The sequence below is a fragment of the Besnoitia besnoiti genome (genome assembly GCF_002563875.1).
Source record: "Besnoitia besnoiti strain Bb-Ger1 chromosome Unknown contig00014, whole genome shotgun sequence".
Lineage (NCBI taxonomy): Eukaryota > Apicomplexa > Conoidasida > Eucoccidiorida > Sarcocystidae > Besnoitia > Besnoitia besnoiti.
In genome coordinates, this window is record NW_021703916.1 from 1,236,376 (window position 1) to 1,253,320 (window position 16,945).

The 16,945-nt window shown below is 54.8% G+C and overlaps 3 protein-coding genes across 3 annotated transcripts; 1 reads left to right on the forward strand and 2 right to left on the reverse strand.

The window, feature by feature from the left end:
- Positions 1-1,339: 1,339 nt before the first annotated feature.
- On the reverse strand, positions 1,340-4,077 carry BESB_026480 (uncharacterized protein; the record flags this gene model as incomplete). Its single annotated transcript, XM_029361328.1, has 5 exons — positions 1,340-1,373; positions 1,501-1,736; positions 2,213-2,423; positions 2,829-3,043; positions 4,009-4,077. The coding sequence occupies 5 exons, from the start codon at positions 4,075-4,077 to the stop codon at positions 1,340-1,342; spliced, it is 765 nt and encodes a 254-aa protein (XP_029215683.1).
- A 3,738-nt stretch (positions 4,078-7,815) lies between these two features.
- BESB_026490 (uncharacterized protein) lies at positions 7,816-9,356 on the reverse strand (the record flags this gene model as incomplete). The annotated part of the gene is made up of 2 exons (XM_029361329.1): positions 7,816-8,056; positions 8,737-9,356. 2 exons carry the CDS (start codon positions 9,354-9,356, stop codon positions 7,816-7,818), a joined length of 861 nt encoding a protein of 286 aa, XP_029215684.1.
- A 3,620-nt stretch (positions 9,357-12,976) lies between these two features.
- Positions 12,977-16,286, forward strand: BESB_026500 (putative ubiquitin conjugating enzyme E2; the record flags this gene model as incomplete). Its single annotated transcript, XM_029361330.1, has 4 exons — positions 12,977-14,653; positions 15,230-15,422; positions 15,783-15,941; positions 16,225-16,286. 4 exons carry the CDS (start codon positions 12,977-12,979, stop codon positions 16,284-16,286), a joined length of 2,091 nt encoding a protein of 696 aa, XP_029215685.1.
- Between the last annotated feature and the right edge of the window lie 659 nt (positions 16,287-16,945).

The following is a 16,945-nucleotide window of genomic DNA, read 5'->3' on the forward strand; positions in this document are numbered from 1 at the left end:
CCTGCTCGCCGAATGTATTTTCCTCGGAGAACCGAGTCGCAAACCGGGAACAGCAACTGACGCCTCCACAACGAGGAACGCTGGCTGTTTTCTGCTTGTTCGGTGGGGTCTCCCCGCCACACGAGATGGTTGATCGAAGCACTCCCGGGGCAGACTGAGCAGTCGTCGGGGCGGTACGTAACACTTCGGGAACAAGTCTTCACTCTCCACCATCTGCTCATTTCTGTCTGAGAAACGAGCCCCTCCGCACCCACAAAGTGAATCCTTGCCGGAATACTCGTGGTTCGTACGATGTTCAAGCTGCACCTCCTGAACGGTCAAGAAAAGACTGGGATCAGAGATATGTTTTCCTCTACAACGATACCAAAGCAGAAAGAAGCTATTCGTGCGTGTTGTCGTGATGAGGATTCATGTCAGTATAGAGACTGCTTGCTCCCCACACAAGCAAACGTATTGAATGTCAGTTCTCTTTGCACTTCATAACGAATGTGGACATCTCCAATGTCTCGTCAGAGCAGATGGATCCAGAAAAGTGAGATAGATGCTAGTCTGGTACAGCCTCGATGCAGATCTGGGGAAGAACAGAGCGTGATGCGCAGCTCAACGCCACCTCGATCCAGCTGTGTTCATGACTCGAAGAAGCCACCTCGGAATAGTCCTAACGGAATGGTGGCAGGTCCCAATAGTCTCGTTACCGCCTCTACTTGGAGCCACGAAAAGTCTCATCTCTCGCCTCAGTGACCTGTCATACGCAGTTCTCGTTCCAGTACATATTTACCCGTCTTCCTGCAGCGCCCTTCCGCCCCCCCCCCCCCCCCCCTCTCCCTCTCCCCGCTGCCCACGGCGCCGCATTCACTGCGTTAAAAAAAAAAAAGCATACACGCATGCAGAATTTGTTCCGCGCTGACTGGCACAAGTATTGTCCTTATGCTCGCATAATTCCGGACGCTACGCGGCCTGCTATACATACGTAGTATGGGTGTGGACGCAGAGCAATTCTGCCGCAGCGTGCGGAGCCGCGACGATGGGGCATAGTGACGCCTGAATACTGGAGTCCACTAAACACCCGCGTCGAGCTAAACTCGCATTGTTTGACAGTGGCCTAAGGCGTTCGCTCTAGTGGCCACACCGGGTTGGATTTCATATTCAGCAAACGAATCATCGGTGCCCTGGAAGCACGCAGGTTTACTCCGCTTCGCAAGCAACCGCCGCTTGTCGGCCTTTCGCAACTCATGTAAAGTCCCCCCCAAGAGTGAAATCACGCTCAGATTCAACGCACTGCTGCATAGACTCTGTGGAGCATCAAGGCCTATTTTGAGCCGGACGGCGGGCGCCTGTGTCACGGGCACTCGCTGACCTCAGTGACTCTGCTCCTACTCGAAGAACAGTGTCACGCAACACAAAAATATAGCACGTAAGAAAATAATGAAAACCCCCCAAAAAACAAGTGTTATTCAAGCGTAAATACTATGTCTACACTCCGTTTCGTGTGTCTCGTACAGTTGTAGTGCTGCAGCTATCGAATTTTCGATATCCTTGAACACCGACGTCTGCACTGCTGCAATAGGGAGTAGGCGCTGCTGCGGCGAAGAGTGAAGAAACCTCTCAATCAGCTTCCTGACGTTTGCAGGAACGAAGCCGTACGCGTGGCTGGGCACCAGTTGCCTGACTCCTGCCTCACCGGCCTCAAAGAATGGTATCGCCGCGCACCAGACTACGTATACAATCACGCCTAGCTGCCATGCGTCGAGCGGAAACCGAGCAGCAAACGGCTGACGGCCTGAGCCACTCTCGGGCGGGATGTACACCTGAAGCAAGGAGGTCTGCCTTTTCGAGCCCACTTTCTGCATGGTTGCGCAGTCGCTCAAGAAGACACTGCCATCTCGTGTGATCAGGAAACTGTCGAGACTCAGGCTGCCGTGGACACCTCTTTCGTCTTGCAGACTGGCCCCCAGCCCAATCAAGCTAGCTGTTAGTTGCAGTCGTGCGTGATTTGCGAGATTGTTATTGTGCAGCGGGGTCTCGCTCAAGGCCCTGACGACGCGTTCTAGCGACGTCCGAGCTTCGGGCACCACCAAGAAAGTGTTCGCGATCCATGAGTGCCAATACGGGAACTCGATATGAGCAGATGTCCTGTGTCCTGGGAGAGACAGTACACTTCAAAAGGGACCAACACTCGTAGAATAGCATGTACTGGCCGCGGGTTCTTAACCTTCGGAAACATTTTGTGGCATTGTGTCTCATTCATCAAGAGTTGCAAGTCCATCCATGTCGGCTTCTTGTGGAAATGTGGAATCTTCACAATGAACTCTTTCAGTTTCTTGAGGTCCTCCCCCTGCACCACGAGGCCGTATCGGCCATTCCCGGGAGCCGGGCCCCTGCTCACTTCTCTCTCGGTATTCGTCACCTTGGAGACGTACGCCCTGAGTCCGTCGTCTGCCCAGAGAGTGCTCCGGAGAACTGGATGATAGTCTCCCACTCTTCGATTCGTCCCCGTGGCACTCCATTATACAGTTGAGAGCACTTTCTGGAGTATGATGTCGCCAGGGTGCTGCCCGTGGAAATACTGTGGATTTGCGTGCGGGTCAGGCCGTGGTGGGTACAGGGTTGGCTTGGGCCTAATCCTTCCTGGAATGCGCGCGACGAGTCGTGACGCGGCCGCGGGAATAGTGCAGCGGGCGAAAGTAGCAGCCAGTTCAAATGCTCGAGCACCCGCTTCCGCACAGGCGCACCACGCCTTTGCTGTTCCTGTGAAGGCCCGGCTGCACTTATCCTTCGGTTTAGACGGAGTGGGTGTGCGATCCTCTGAAAACGTTTTGTTGTCGTACCCCTTCACCCGGGGCTTGCCAGGCGCGCCCTGCTGCAGCCACGAAACGCCGTACGTTTCATCCTCGTCCTGCTGTGGGGTCAGAGTGGCCGCTGTGTCGCTGTATCCCTCTAACAGGTTCCCACCTGAATCCTTTGACGGAGGGGCCAGCAAAGCATTCTTCGTGTCTGCCAAGATAGAGGACCGCAACACGCCTCCCCCTTGTCTCGGTTGGCGCTGCAATACGATCCCGCACACCGCGGCTAGCCAAAACAGACGATAGTCGTCCGGAAAGATTCGTATGCACCTTACTGGAGAATAGGTACTTTAGAAACCAACGCGACAAAAGCCGAGGCTGATTCCTGGCTAAAAGACTTAATGATCACATGGAAATTGCCCTGGCTGGTTAGAGTCCTTTTCTCGGTGCAGTTCATGGACTGTGCCGCCCCGCTGGCGAACGAGACACGCTCGAGTGATCGCCTGCGAGTCGGTGACGTTCGTATGTTCCAGGGGCGCTTCCAGTGGCTCGTGTGATGCCCGAGCGCACCCCCTAGACGACTAAGACTTGCGTCAAGTTGCAAGGCGTGTCTAGCTGGCATGTTTTGCCGTCTTCAGTGGCTCATGTGGGCAGCATGAACTGGTCTGACTCCCTGCTGAAGTCCGGACACCATCCGCAGCCCTGCATTAGACTCCATGCCCTTAGGCCACCGAGGGCAGGGCACTCCCCGCGTTCAGTCTTTCTGCCCCCCTCCCCCCCCACTCCCTCCCCCCACCCCGCGCCTTCACTAGGCTGCAATAACGCATACATGTGTGCAGAATTATTTTTGTGCTGACTGACACCCAGAAAGGCGCACGACCATGGACCATGTGAGGATTTTACGTAGCAGGTATTATATCCAAGAGCGCTGCTGCTCCGACAAACGTAGTGGGGGTATTGGAAAACATTCAGGGCTCAGTCTCCTGCACGGGCCTATCATGTAGATGTGGCTGCCACGTTGACGAACAGGCGATGTTCGACCGAGAAATCGGGTAATCGGTGGGTCTTGCAGACCGCCGGTACCGTTTCGTTGTCGAATAGCAGTAGGAGGAGGTCACAGTTCACGTATACGGTGTCCCAAACGGGTGTTCGAGTTCCAAGGGAAGAGTGCCCGTGTCACGTGGAGCAACGCGTCCTGCTGCATGCTCGCGGATGCCTGGCGCACCGCATGAGCGTACCGAGGCCTGTCGCGAAACTCTGCAATGTCCCGCGTACTCCCCCATATCCAGAGCATCGTGTCTGTCGCGAACAAATCCAGGTGTGTGAGGGGAATTGACAGCTGACGAGGAGTGTCCACGAGAACTCAGCCTCGTCAACAATCCACGCCAGGTAAAGGCGGCAACAAACCTCCCCATCGGAAACGATACTGTGTCAAGTGCCCCGACACCCCACACGAATGTGCCATTGAAAGACGTGTAGTGTATCGGTTCCTTCCGGTGATGGACAATGGCAGTACACGTGTGGTTGTGGGGGCGAGTGACGGCTCCCTAGGGCGTAGTCAGGACGCCCTTGCGTTTGTGTTCGCAGGCTGCGGCGGCCGTTGGTATTTCCACCTGTTACAGGTGTCAGCTAATGCGGTAAATAAACCCTAAACCCTCCAGAACACGTCACCTAGTCCAGTAGGGGAAGCCTGCGACGTAGAATCCTGTCGCACCACATCATACCTGCTCCGGAATCTATTTTCGTCGTGAGCATCTCCCGATCTGCCAAAATTTTTGGTCGCTTGGCATGGGTTGGCAGTGTACCGCTGCTGCGCAAGGTCGTTCACTGATCTCCTGACCTCACCCACAAGAAGCCCAACCGTGCTTCGTCACTTTTCTCTGCGCGGTTTCGTTCCCCTTCCGCAGGCGGCGACCGCGCACCTGTACTGTTACCGCATTTCCGGTGCGCCGCGGCAGCCTTAATGTGCGCAGGGGAAGTGCAAAAAGTGCCACCGCGCGGTCTTGCACAACTTGAAGGGGACGGGAGACACGCACCGGAATTACCTCACGCCTACTGCCACAAAATGCGGTTCCATTCGGTTCACAGCGAACGCAGTGTCCTCGGTCTCTTAACGGGATAGCAAGTGCTCTCTTTCTCCGTTTCGTTTACTGTCCTGCCTGAACTCGTTTTGGTGCAGCGGATGCTTGGTGGTAAACCGCGCAAATGAGCGGCACGGGCTTTTTGCCGATGCTGGCCCGCACTCGCGAAACGCCTGCAACGACGAATGTCAGCAGAGAAACACCATTTGGAAATGTCGTGCCTTCGCGAGATTGTCTGTTGTCCTCTACTAGCGTCGACGATTATGTCGTCGGTCGCCTCTCTGTCTGTCGTAAATCCGGCGAATTGCTTCACACTCGGTTTTGCGCGGATGTCTGGTCATCAAGTCGATGTCTGAGATAACTTACAGTGGCACCTCCACAAGCAGACAGACTAATTCTGAAGCCAGGAGGGGAGGATGAAAAAATTGTTCCGTGAATGTGGTTGCTTTATAGAGAAAACGCCCGCGCTTTCATGTGCATCATGTCTGTGCGATTTACGCATGCGGTGAACACCCTCGTTACGCATCAGTTCGCCGCCGCTACGGCGAGATAGAGACAAAACGGATCGACAAGATGGGTTCCGCCCGAACAATCTCGAATCAGAAGTTGAGTCACATGGTTATAATCACGCGACCTCGAACAATAAGCTTTTCAAATAGAAACAAAGTTGGCTTGCTATGAAACATCAGCGTCACACGCGTAGCTGCTGCGCACCGAGAGGTTGCTGTTTCGCAAAGCCACACTGTGCAATGCAGACATGAACCCGACAGCGCGAAGGCTAAACTCCTTTTCAGCCGGTCCACACTTTGAAATAGCCCTAGGGAAATGAATGCAGTCGCTTGGCCTTGTTTTGCAGAGATCTTCTTTCGGTACTTCACATATCCTTTCGCTTACTACGGCAGCGATAATGGGCAGTGCGGGGAGGCCTATCGCTTGTGATTCGCAGCAAGAGGTGAGGGGCACCTCTTTATGCGTCCATTAAACTTACTTGGCTGGCGCTCGGGGCGGCTCCGGTATCGCCCTGTCGTAGCTCGGAGCGGCACATTGCATTCCGTGGACTGTAATGGGCTAGGCCCGTCCCTAGTGGGTGGCTCCACAGCTCAATTTCTGATCAGCGGTTAGTGCTTGCGCTGCCGCTAACACCAGGCATTCAACAGTTGGTGTCTTAGCCTGGTTCTAGTGGAGGGAGTTTTTTTTTTTTTCTAGTTTTCGTAGCTGAATTTCAGGATTGATTTAAGGAACAATAGGACGAAGGACTTCGATCTAGCATGCACTGGCTGTGTGGCGGAATAGTTCCGCAACGTGTGCAGGGAGCGGGCGTTAGGGGCGGCAATTCCTTCGCTTAACAGAATTGTTGAGGTGTTATTTTTAGTGGTGGAGAATACGGGGTTGCGCTTGAACTTTGAAGCGGAGGACTGCTACCCCCTTTCGACTACGCTGGAAGGTAATAACGTGTGCTCAGCCTTTAACTTGAATCAGGTATGTGCAAGACCTCGTGTTTCCCTCCCCCTGACCATCGAACAGCGGAGTGCTGCTTCCGTACTCACCTGCGGAGCGGAGGGACCCGATTTAATCGGGGAGTGCCCCTTTGACACAAAGATCTGAGCCAGTAATCCCCACTGTTTATCACCAGGTTGATTCCGCTGTGGGCTAGCGCCTTCTACGATTTATCTAGCATGCTCATATTGATCTATTTCGTGTGTGAGCCCGTATGTGGACCGCTTTTGTGCCTGTTGCGCCCGTGACAGAGGTATCTACCCGTGAACTGGGATTTGATGGGTCCTTGTCGCCCTGCTCCTGATGCCCAGAAGGGTGCATTTTTTGTGTATTCCTGGGGATAAGGCGTCTGTACCTCGCATGGTATCTATACAGCAAGGCAAAGAGTGGCGTGAGGGACAAGAAGTAGCGTAGTCGCGCCCGTTTTCTGATTTTCCTCTGACGACACAATGTAGTTCACAAAGAGTTCAATTCCTTCACTTCAACAGCAAAATTCAACTCCAGGGTCGCAGCGATATCTCGCGGATAGACGCGGGCCCGGGCAAGTCCCTTATGAACCGACGTAGAGTCTACCACGGATGTAAACACTCATATAAATCCGGATACAGCTGTCTCACAAGGTGTCATTCAACCCCGTTTGCTCGTGATACATTTAGCATTCGATATGTTTTGCGTCTTTTCTTTTGGTGATAGCACGATGGTGGCAGCAGGCCCGCGGCCATCCGCTGAAAGAAGCAGCGATTCAGGTGTTTCAGCTTGCGGAGGTACGCTAGCTTTTGAAACGGTTCTTCGTGTCGAGCCCGATAGTCGAAAAACAGCTTTCTCATCCTCCCGCGGGCCCAAGCACTCTTAATAAACTTACAGTTCATTGCGAATCAATATTGTGATTGACACACCCGAAAACCAAGAGTCGCCCAACGAAAACGGAGCACCAGGAGTTTTCGTCCCTTCCAATTTTTCCTTGTCCCTACTTGCTCTCGTTGCCCTTCGTGCCTTCCCTTCCTTGTATACGACGATCGACCACCTTTTGGCCACCTCAGCCGGAAGCCCTGTTCCACCTATAGGGGTAGCGACAGTCGTCTGCTCCCCCGGCAACGTGCTTCTCTCTCCTGAAGGAATCTGCTTTCGTTCTAAGGCCTCTTCTCGTAGCGTGTCAGCCTTCCAGTGGGCCGGATCAGAGCCAGCCTCTGGAGGACAGGATATCGGTTCGACACCGACACAGGGAGGGAAAAAAGAATGTACATATATCATTCTCCACATGTAGGTGTGCACATTGCAACATCTGTTGAATAAGTATCATAACACAGCCCGATTTATTCTTTTTTTGTGAAGCTAACCTACATCTATGTATATAATAATGTAAATGTGCCGGTTATCGTTGAATACACGTAAATGCATCTCTACAATTGGATCCCTTCTTCTGGGCAGGAACGCGCCATATGGGAGACGATTTCCTAATAGTAAATTCTTCCATTGAGAAGAAAATTTCTCAGCGTGATAGGCACGCGGTGTTTCCGCAAAATGATAATGCGACTCAGCATTAGAGTACATACGACAACCGTGGGGCATGCCACGGCAATAACCAGTTCCACGGGATCCTTCGGAAACACCAGCATAAACCTCTCTCTTAGGCTATTTGTTAATCCGGAGAGCGCGGAAACACCGAAAGGAATGAGGAAGAAACGGACAATCATCCTGTACGCAAAAGAGACACATTGCAGCCTGGGGGATGCCAAGACAGGAGAGTTTTGTGTGGGGGAGGAAGTTGCAAACGGAGCCGCCCCCTGACCGTGGCCTACAGATATGGCGGTTGATCAACCTAATCGAGTATGGCATATGTACGCAAATTACGTATGGAGAAACAGGAATTCTGCGTCGTGGTGCTGAGACAGGTGCCTGCGTCAACCACTCAGATTACTAGCCTCATCTGAACCTCTCTGGTGCGAGCGTCCCCCCCCCCCCCCTTTCCGTTACACTGCGTGTCTTTCTTCTTCCACAACCGATACGGGCTTCTGAAAAGGGCGAACGAGAACTAGTCAAGCATGCGAAAGTGATCGCCTCCACAGAGGTGCAGGGGGAAGTCACGCAAGCGCTGACCCCATACCCCGGTTGGCGCTGACTTTCTCGCAGCCGGGAACTTCTTATTTGAGGGTAGCAGACCGAAAAACGTACACTTTCGGCACGGTTGCAAGCGGTACGTCATAACCGCATTCGATTTTTCCTACGATGTGGCATCCCGTGCATCTAGCAGGCGGCCGCCGAAACTTGCGCAGTGCGTGTGTAAACGAGTCCGCTTCGGGGGGCTTGCTGAAAGCAGTCGAAATCAACACTGCTTTGCAAACCGCTTTTCTGGCGTTGACCCTCCGCGTCCTTACCCAACGTCCGGATATCCCCTGTACATGATTGCGCGGTACGCATTGGCGTTGAGGCCAACTCCAACAAGGGTGCCGGCGACCACCGCGCTGACCCATACGAGTTTCTTGACCTTTGATGCCGTTAAAGCCACAATGACGATGAAGTAGGTCAAGTATACCCACAGAATCATGAAGGGGAGCTCTGTGAACTCGAGCAGCTGCCGCGTCGTCTGAGAGAGGCTGTAGGGATTGTATGGCACGTAGCCAGATTTGAGGCGCTTCCCTGCATCTGGAGGGAGTTCTCGTTCCCGAGACGAGGAAGATAGAACGGAAGTTGTGTGACTCGGATCGATCGTCGTTTCGTTCGTTGCATTTGGATGCGCCTGCGCTTCAACGTCTGCCGGGAGATCCTCGCTCAGAGCGAGGCGGTTGTCAGTTGGATTCGGAAGGGGCGAGGAAACAATGCTTACGATTTTCGACTTTGTTTCAGCACGCGCAGGACTGTGCTTGCTCACAGATGAAGAAGGAAGAGGAAGAGACAAAACAGGGGGAAGAGAAGGATTTGCAATACTCGTGTCTGCTGTTGCCTCTGTGTCACACGAGTAAACCTGGCCCCTATCGCTGTCGGACCGTTCCTCCATCTTTGTTTTTTCTCCGCAACTGTTGAGCTCGAGAGAGACGGGGCACATGACGATATTGCGCAAACGCCTCAGATCCCACGCAGGGCTCGAAGCGATTCTCGTTTCAGGCGCGAAGACAGCAGATACTGTAGCACTTCAAACTGAGCGCCGAGACAGCGGAGCTCATCGAAGTACACAAAAACATACAGATACTATACGCGAGGCTAACTGGTATCGCGGTGTATCCGTGGATATATGCGTGCATCCTTTGTGAAAGCATATATCGAGGTGATGGTGTTCCTCTGTTCATGACAGATATCTTTCTGGCTCCGTTATACGGGCTATTTGGCCCCTGTGAAACTGGAAGGGCGTCTTGAGGTCATCACCGTCGCAGTCGCTGCTCAACGCCAAGTACCTTTCGCTGTACTCTCGCGTGCCAAGCCCGCTTCCGTCTAGCGGGTGCTCCTGCTTGACCGAACGCTTTTAGGCGACGAAGGGAGTGGAAAAAAATGCGAGAAACTTCAGGGCCCACGCTCTATGCAGAGCGGTAGTGGAGAATGTGTCGGAGACTAGAGGTCCCCAGGAGCTGCAAGCACAGATGGAGACTAGAGAGAGCAACGTGACTGCCACTTTTGTGTGTGCATACAGCGACACTCCACACATCATGAAACAGTAAGTCGATGTGCCGGGAACGTGGTGCCCATGAGAAAGTACCTCAGCCGTCCGCATGCAAGTGTACCACCTGAAGTTTTGCTCTCCACACATTATGTGAGAATAAAGACAACTGATGATTCCTTCTACTTTTCCATACCCGACTGAGCTCCCGAATGCTGCTTCCTCCGATACCAACATCCAGTCGCCGACGAAAGGCGGAAGTATCTTTGTAGGGTTCCCCTGTGCTGGTGAGAATGCTCGATCGAGTTTCACCGTAGCAAGTTCACTTGCTGGTAGGGTTGGACTCCTTGTCGATTCATAAAATGGAGACTCGTACCACGGCCCAGCAGATCGGGTGTGTTTTGTGGAGAAAAAACTCTGTTGAGGGCGTTAGAGGGAGCGGGATCGTGCGAGGAACGCATCCAACACCGAGTGTCAGGTGCTCTAGACGGACTGTACGAGGTGCGGAAAGCGCCGCAGTTTCATACAGAGGAACGCGTTCACAATCATTCATATCCTATGAAGAAGCGGGAGCATGTCTTGGAGCACACGATCCGAACTCGAAGGCTACAAAAAGTGGCATTTACTGCGGGCGATGCTCGCCTGCTGGTCGGTGGCAGACGGAACCTGAAAGCTGGGGACGATGTGGGGGCTACTCGTTCAGACACAGGAACCAGAGACGCTAGAGCATCAATGGGAATGAAGAATCCTGTCAGACCTTTCGAAAAATGCACAGGAAGAGAGAATACGCGAGCCATAACCTGCAGGAGTCTGCTACCGTCACTGCGAGAGCGGGGTCCTAGTGCCTACTGTGCCTCCAGCGCAAAACTAAAATGCGAAAAAAGAAGGAGACGAAGAACAGCTCATACACTCCAGACCGCTCAAGGTAACTGGAGGCCAGAAAGTTAACTTCCAAACGGGGAAGGAAGAAAAAGTGTCAAGCAAAAGACACATGTTCGCTGGCACAAAAAGGGGGGAGCGATCGACCCTCATCCACCACGAGGGCTGCTCTCCCTGTGTTTTTTTTCTCATGACGTCAAACAAAGTGACTTCCACACCCACATGCAGGCCCGGACAGACGAAGCTACGAGTCTTCTTGAGAGGCTGCATCGTCGCCGACAGACTCATATACTCATGTCGAACGTGAATGTCGGTAAATGGAAGGCTAGCATTCCTCCACGCGCAGAAAATTCCGGTACTCCTCTGGCAACAGACGCCTGAGACATTTCAATTCCAAGACCTCAAAAGAGATTTGGCCACAGATGGAGCGCGTAGGACGCCCAGTTACAGAGGAGGCGTATGGCTTCGAGGCCCCTCTTTTGGTGCATTTGTTTATGACAAGCACTCTCGTCTCGTTGTTGAGACTCACGCTGTGAGCTGACTGGCAAGCGGAGTCTGGCTCCGACTTCCGCGACCAGCTGTTCACCCGGGGCCTCGCCTACACTGGAGACCCCTGTACAGCAATACTGTAGGGGGTGCGGCGGGACAACCGGGTGAGCATCGGACCTGCGTCTGCCTTAGCTCATGTAGGGGACTTTCGGTGCGTGCACCACGTAGACGGTGTCTAGCTACTGTAACATCCGCTGATTCGATAAAGGCGGGGGCGTACGAGCGTTTCCAGAAGGTGGTCCCGGGGCGCCGGCATGGAGAATGCGGGGCGGACACGGCGAAAGCCAGCATGGTCTAGACGACAGACATATCTTTCAGTGGGGGATTGACCTATAGCTTGTGTGATGCCGCTCTGAGTGTGAGCCATCAGCGGCGACCTTCTTTCTGCGGCGCTCTGACCGCCACGCCTCAGAGTGATGGTAGCGCAACGGCAGATTGTGCGAGAAGGGCACAGGAACTCGCAACACTACCACTGGACCTCGAGAAAAGACAACACAGATAAGCGGCCGCTCTGCTGGACTGTGCATCCTACGAGTGCATCCCTGTACAGACATACTGAGCGCCGCTGACCTTGTTTCGCGGGTTTGCAGGGTTCACTGGAAACGTGTTCGAGCTTCAAAGCAGGACACCAGACTGCGGGGGGGGAGTGTCGCCTCCTCGTGTCTTCCATTTCTACTTTGGGCGGAACAGATACTGTCGTCGGAAAGTCGCACCGACGCACTCGCCTTGGGCTCCAGCGAGGACCCGCGCGCGCCGGTCGGTGTCTCCGCAGGGGGGCATCGCAGAAGGCATGCGTTGCCGCACACGATGGAGGTACGGTCCCTGAGGTGACCCGTAGTGAATTCCCTTCCGGCTCTTGTGTAAAGCAGGTAGAATTAAAGTATTCTCTTCCCTCTACAAGCGAGTGACACTGCTAAACTTTGACGGATTGCATCCTTCGACTCTCGCATCAAGCAGCTCGCTTGTCTCTGCGTTTGCCGCGCGTGTGACGTCCACGGCCGTTATGTCTCGGATTCTGCGGATTCCAAGCAGCTCGTCTCTTTTTTTCTTTTTTCTTCTGACTTGCGTTCATCTGCGCTTGAGGGCGGCGAAAAAAAGAGGACATGTGCCGGTCGCCGTGAATTTTCGTATTTTTGCCTGCTGTTCTTTCTCCCTTTCATCTCTCGCTTTCATCCTTGTCCGGTGAATTTTCTCTTTGCCTTGCGCACTCCCAACCGAGCCCAGAATACCAGGTTTCCTCATGCAAAATACAATATCCGCGGCTTTTCTCTATTCCCTTCACTTCTTTCGTCACTCTCCAACTGACCTAGGCTTCGCTTCTCTCACTTCTCCTCGGCTGTTCCTGCCTTCCGTCTTTCTCCTCGTCTCCCTCGCCTTCCGCCAGATCCAGTTTCCTCTTTTCAACGCGCATGGAGCGTGCCACTGGCATGCGGGTGCTGCTTTTCCGCCCGTCTTTCTTCCTCCCTGCGCATGCCAGGAAAGTCCAACACCGGGGACAAGAATAATGCGCTCTCAACAAGCTCTGGCACTTCTAACATAAAGCTTCAAAAGAACGCCATTCTCTATGTCTATCTAACGAATCACAGGGGAACATCGCCATGGAGGGACTAAACAAGACAGGGCTCACCATCAGAAAAGCTTTCTACACCTTTCGGGGAGGCGGGTGCTTCGTTCTTCGTCCTCCGCCCTGGCGCCGCAAGCGGCCCAACATGGAGCAGGGGGAGCCGGCGCGCCCCAGATCCCTCTGGAAGGCCCGCTCCTCTGTCTTTTTCTTGTCTCTAGTCCTTCTCCATTTTGTCTCCAGCAGTGCCCTCAACTCTCCACTGTATCTTTCGTTCGGTCTCTTGCGTTCTCAAGCTCTCTGCATTCGTCATCAAGGCGCGACAGTTGACAGCTGCGTTTTCGTCCCTCGGTGCGCCATGTCTTCGTTTTCCGCTCTCAGGGCCAGCAGAGCCCTTGCCGCCCTTCCACCCCAGTATTCTAAGCTCGTCGGCCGTCGAGAAGGACTGCCCTCGTTTTCCTCTTTGCCGCGAGATCGCACGAGCCCCGCTGCGCAGCGCGCTCTGCGCTGGGCTTCCACTGCGGCTGGCGCGCCTGCAACGTCGTCTGCAGCGAGAGGTTCCCTCTCTCGTCTCTACGTGACGCACCTCGCCTGTGTGTCATCGCCCCATGCACATCTTTTTCCGCTTGTCTCCAGGTGGGAGAGGACTGGAAGCCGCACTGGACCTTGGTCTTTATCGCAGTCTCCATCTCTCTTCTTAGCAACTCTCTTACCTGCAACGGACAGGGCTGACAAGAGCATCCCGCCGTTTTGCGGCGCGGCCTCGTCTCCGGTTGCCTCCTCGCGTTCGCCCCTCCCTGCCGCGTCCGCATGCCAATCGGGGGGAGATGTCTCTTTTTCTTCTGGCCTCCCGCGTGGTGGCTCCCTCGCGTCGCCGTCTGCGCCGGCTTCAGGGCCTTTTTTTTCGCGTCCTTTGGGACTCGCGCCCTCTAGCTATGCGGGTTCAGCCATGAGAAGAAGCCCAGACGACCTCGCGCAGCTAGATGCCAACTCTGTGCGAGACTGGCCTCCATCCTCGGTTTCCCGCTTAGCACCTTCGCCCTCTGGGGCGCCTCCTTTACAGGCCGCATGCGTGCCTCCGACACTTGGGTGCGTCGCTGCTGCGCAGCCGCCCTGTTGCAGTTCGCGGGGCGCCGAAGAGACAACGGAGACAGAAGGTGGAAGGCCGCAAATCCCTTCCTCGTCTGGATCTCTACACTCGCAGGACGTGGAGGCTGCCTGCACAGAGCAGCAGAGGGCTGAGAGAACGCCGATCGCGTCTTCAGAGGCACGTGGAACCGAAAACACCACGGCTGGAGAGATAGGGGAGCGCGAAGACACAAGAGAAGAGAGTGAGAAGAGCGCAGCAGCTGACCGCGAGTTAAAAGAGAAAAGGGAGCTTTACGTTGAGGAGAGGGACGGGAAGCAGGAAGTTGGGAAAAGCCTCGCAGATGGCGCACTTCCACCCAGAGACGGGCGACAGTCTACAGGAGAGGGTGGCGGGAACGCAGTCGAGGAAGCGCAGCGGGAAGATCGCCTGCGAGAAGGAGGCGAAGGCGAAGACTCAGCGCGAGACCGAGAACAAGAGGCGGAGACGGCAGACGCGCGAGGTGAACTAGGCCGCGAACGTCTGGCGCAAGAAAAGAAGAAAGCCGACGGAGCTCAACAGGCGATTGCTCTGCGTCACCTTCAGCGGCGCTTCAGCCCTGGTCACGCAAATTACCGCGTTCAGAAGGTAGGAGGAGGGAAAGACCGCATTCAAAGGCACGTGCTAAGGCGCCAGCCGAGCGGAAATAAAGCACGAATCCGTGATGCTTTTCTTGATGTGGCGAAGTGCTGGGGTGCCGCGTCCCGCCTGCGGCCGCTCTGGAGGCGCCTGTCTCCCGCGTCGAATGGGCGAGTTCGTACACGCGGACGAATTGCGAGGAATGGCTTTGCAGGCGGGACGCGTCTCGGGTCGATATCGGCTGCTTTCTGGACTTTAAGAATCCAGTTTCCTTCTCCTTCCGCTGATCTTGCCATCAGGGTCGTGCTCCCTCTTGTATGGTTGGTGCCTACCGACACAAGGCTGGGTTTAGGGGGACGGGGGGGGTGGGGCGACAGTCAAGAGTCACTTGGGCGTGAGCGTCCGGTTCGGTGTGTGTTCCCTCCTGTACGTGTATAGATATTTTCACATGGACCCAATACAAGTGCGTGACGTCTACTGCTTGTCCAGGAGTTTTGCATCACTGTTTTGCTTCTCACTCCGTCCCTCCTGATGCCTTGTTCTCTGTGAACCCAAACGCCTTCTGGATCATTGTAACTTTTTCAGGAGCTGCAGGCATTCTTGTCCAACCCGCCGCCGAACTGTCGGGTGTACGTACACCCTTCGAACATTCGCGTGTGGCTGATAGAGATGACCGGCATAAAGGGAAGTCCTTACGAGAACGAAACATATCGCTTGAAAGTTGTGATTCCTCCCGATTACCCCTTCAAGGCTCCCACCTGCTTTTTCCTGCAACCCAGTAAGAAACAGCGCTCCCCGATTTTTTGAGAGCACCGCAGGACACCTACCATAGACTTAGCCGTGTGCCTCTGCCACAGAGTTTTTTGGAGCCACATTCAACGGTACCCCTTTCCGTCAGTGACACACTGCCCCTCCCTCGTCGCGCGTCGGCAGGCTTTCCTCATTCGCTGTCAGATCCCTCTCCCTCGTCATTCACCTCTCCTCGGAAGCTGTCGCGACTGCGGCTGTCGCCGCGCGCCATGGGAATTCTGCTCGCGCGGCCGCTCACACTGCGCGAGTCATGAGTCGTCGCCCTGCGGATATTCGCTTGCCTGCGTCCCATCTGTGCCACGTTTCGTTCTTTTCGGTGCGACTTCAGCCCCTGTTCATCCTCACGTGTACTCGAACGGGGATATTTGTCTCAACCTCCTGGGCTCGGACTGGAGACCGTCTCTGTCGATCAGCGCCGTCGCCGTGGCGATCCTCTCAATGCTTACCAGCGCCAAGCAGAAGCAACTTCCCATGGACAATGCTGCTCGTAAGCCAGCGGGGGAGGGGGGGAGGGCAGCGGGGAGGGAGCCGAAGAAGACTTCGAAAAACGTAGAGAGCAGTAAGCAGAGGTCGCTGCGAAGGGCAACAGTGTGCCGTGGAGAGACCTGAAGAGTAGAAGGAGACAAGTGGAACAGGAGTAAGCAAGGAGCGAAGAAACACGGGGAAGCCCAGTCTAGCGTTGGCTCGTATCTCTGGTTCTGCGGCGCGTCTTACAGTGCTGAATCTCGCGTTTCACTTGCCGTCTCGGTGTTACACGCTTGCTGACGCAGATGTGGATGTCCCAGCCGGCCACCGCGATACCCAGTTCCTCTACCACGACGACAAGGTGTGAGTGCTCATCTCGCAGAGGCCAGAGTTGCATTTCCACCTTTAAAAAAGACTGCCTAGAGAATAAAGCCACTCTGGCGATGCCGGTCTCGTGGCGCTGCCGCGCGAGGGTGCCCTGCTCTCGAGAGGGCGGATCGGGGGGGGGGGGGTGAGGGGGGCGGGACAGGTACACCCATAGAGGGGAAGGAGAACGGAGGAACGAATGCGCGAGAGACAGCGTGTGAGTCTTTTGCAAAGGGGGATTGTGGGGTCCTCAGTCGGATCGCACCTGGCGGCCGCGGTACTCTGTGGACGCATCCTTCAAGGATAGACTTGGAAAATCCATCGAAAAACCCCCTCTAGGCCGCAGTGAGGCCCTTGCCCGTCGGCTCCCTTGAGAATCCGGCCGGTGCTGAGGCAGCTACAGATTTTTCGAGTGCGACTCTACTGCAGAGGTATTTCGGAAACGCGGCATTTTGGTTTACCGCGTTTCAGCGGAAACGCTGATATCCTCATACGGAGCTGCTGATAACTGCTGAGCTTGGGCACGCGATTTGTTGACTCCGTACTCTTGTGGCTGCGAGCCTAGGAGCCTACTTAAGAAAGATTAAGGCAAGAAACACTGGACTGCAATTCAGTTGAGCGCGAAGCTACACGCCGCAAGCGGAGAGCCCCTACACCGTG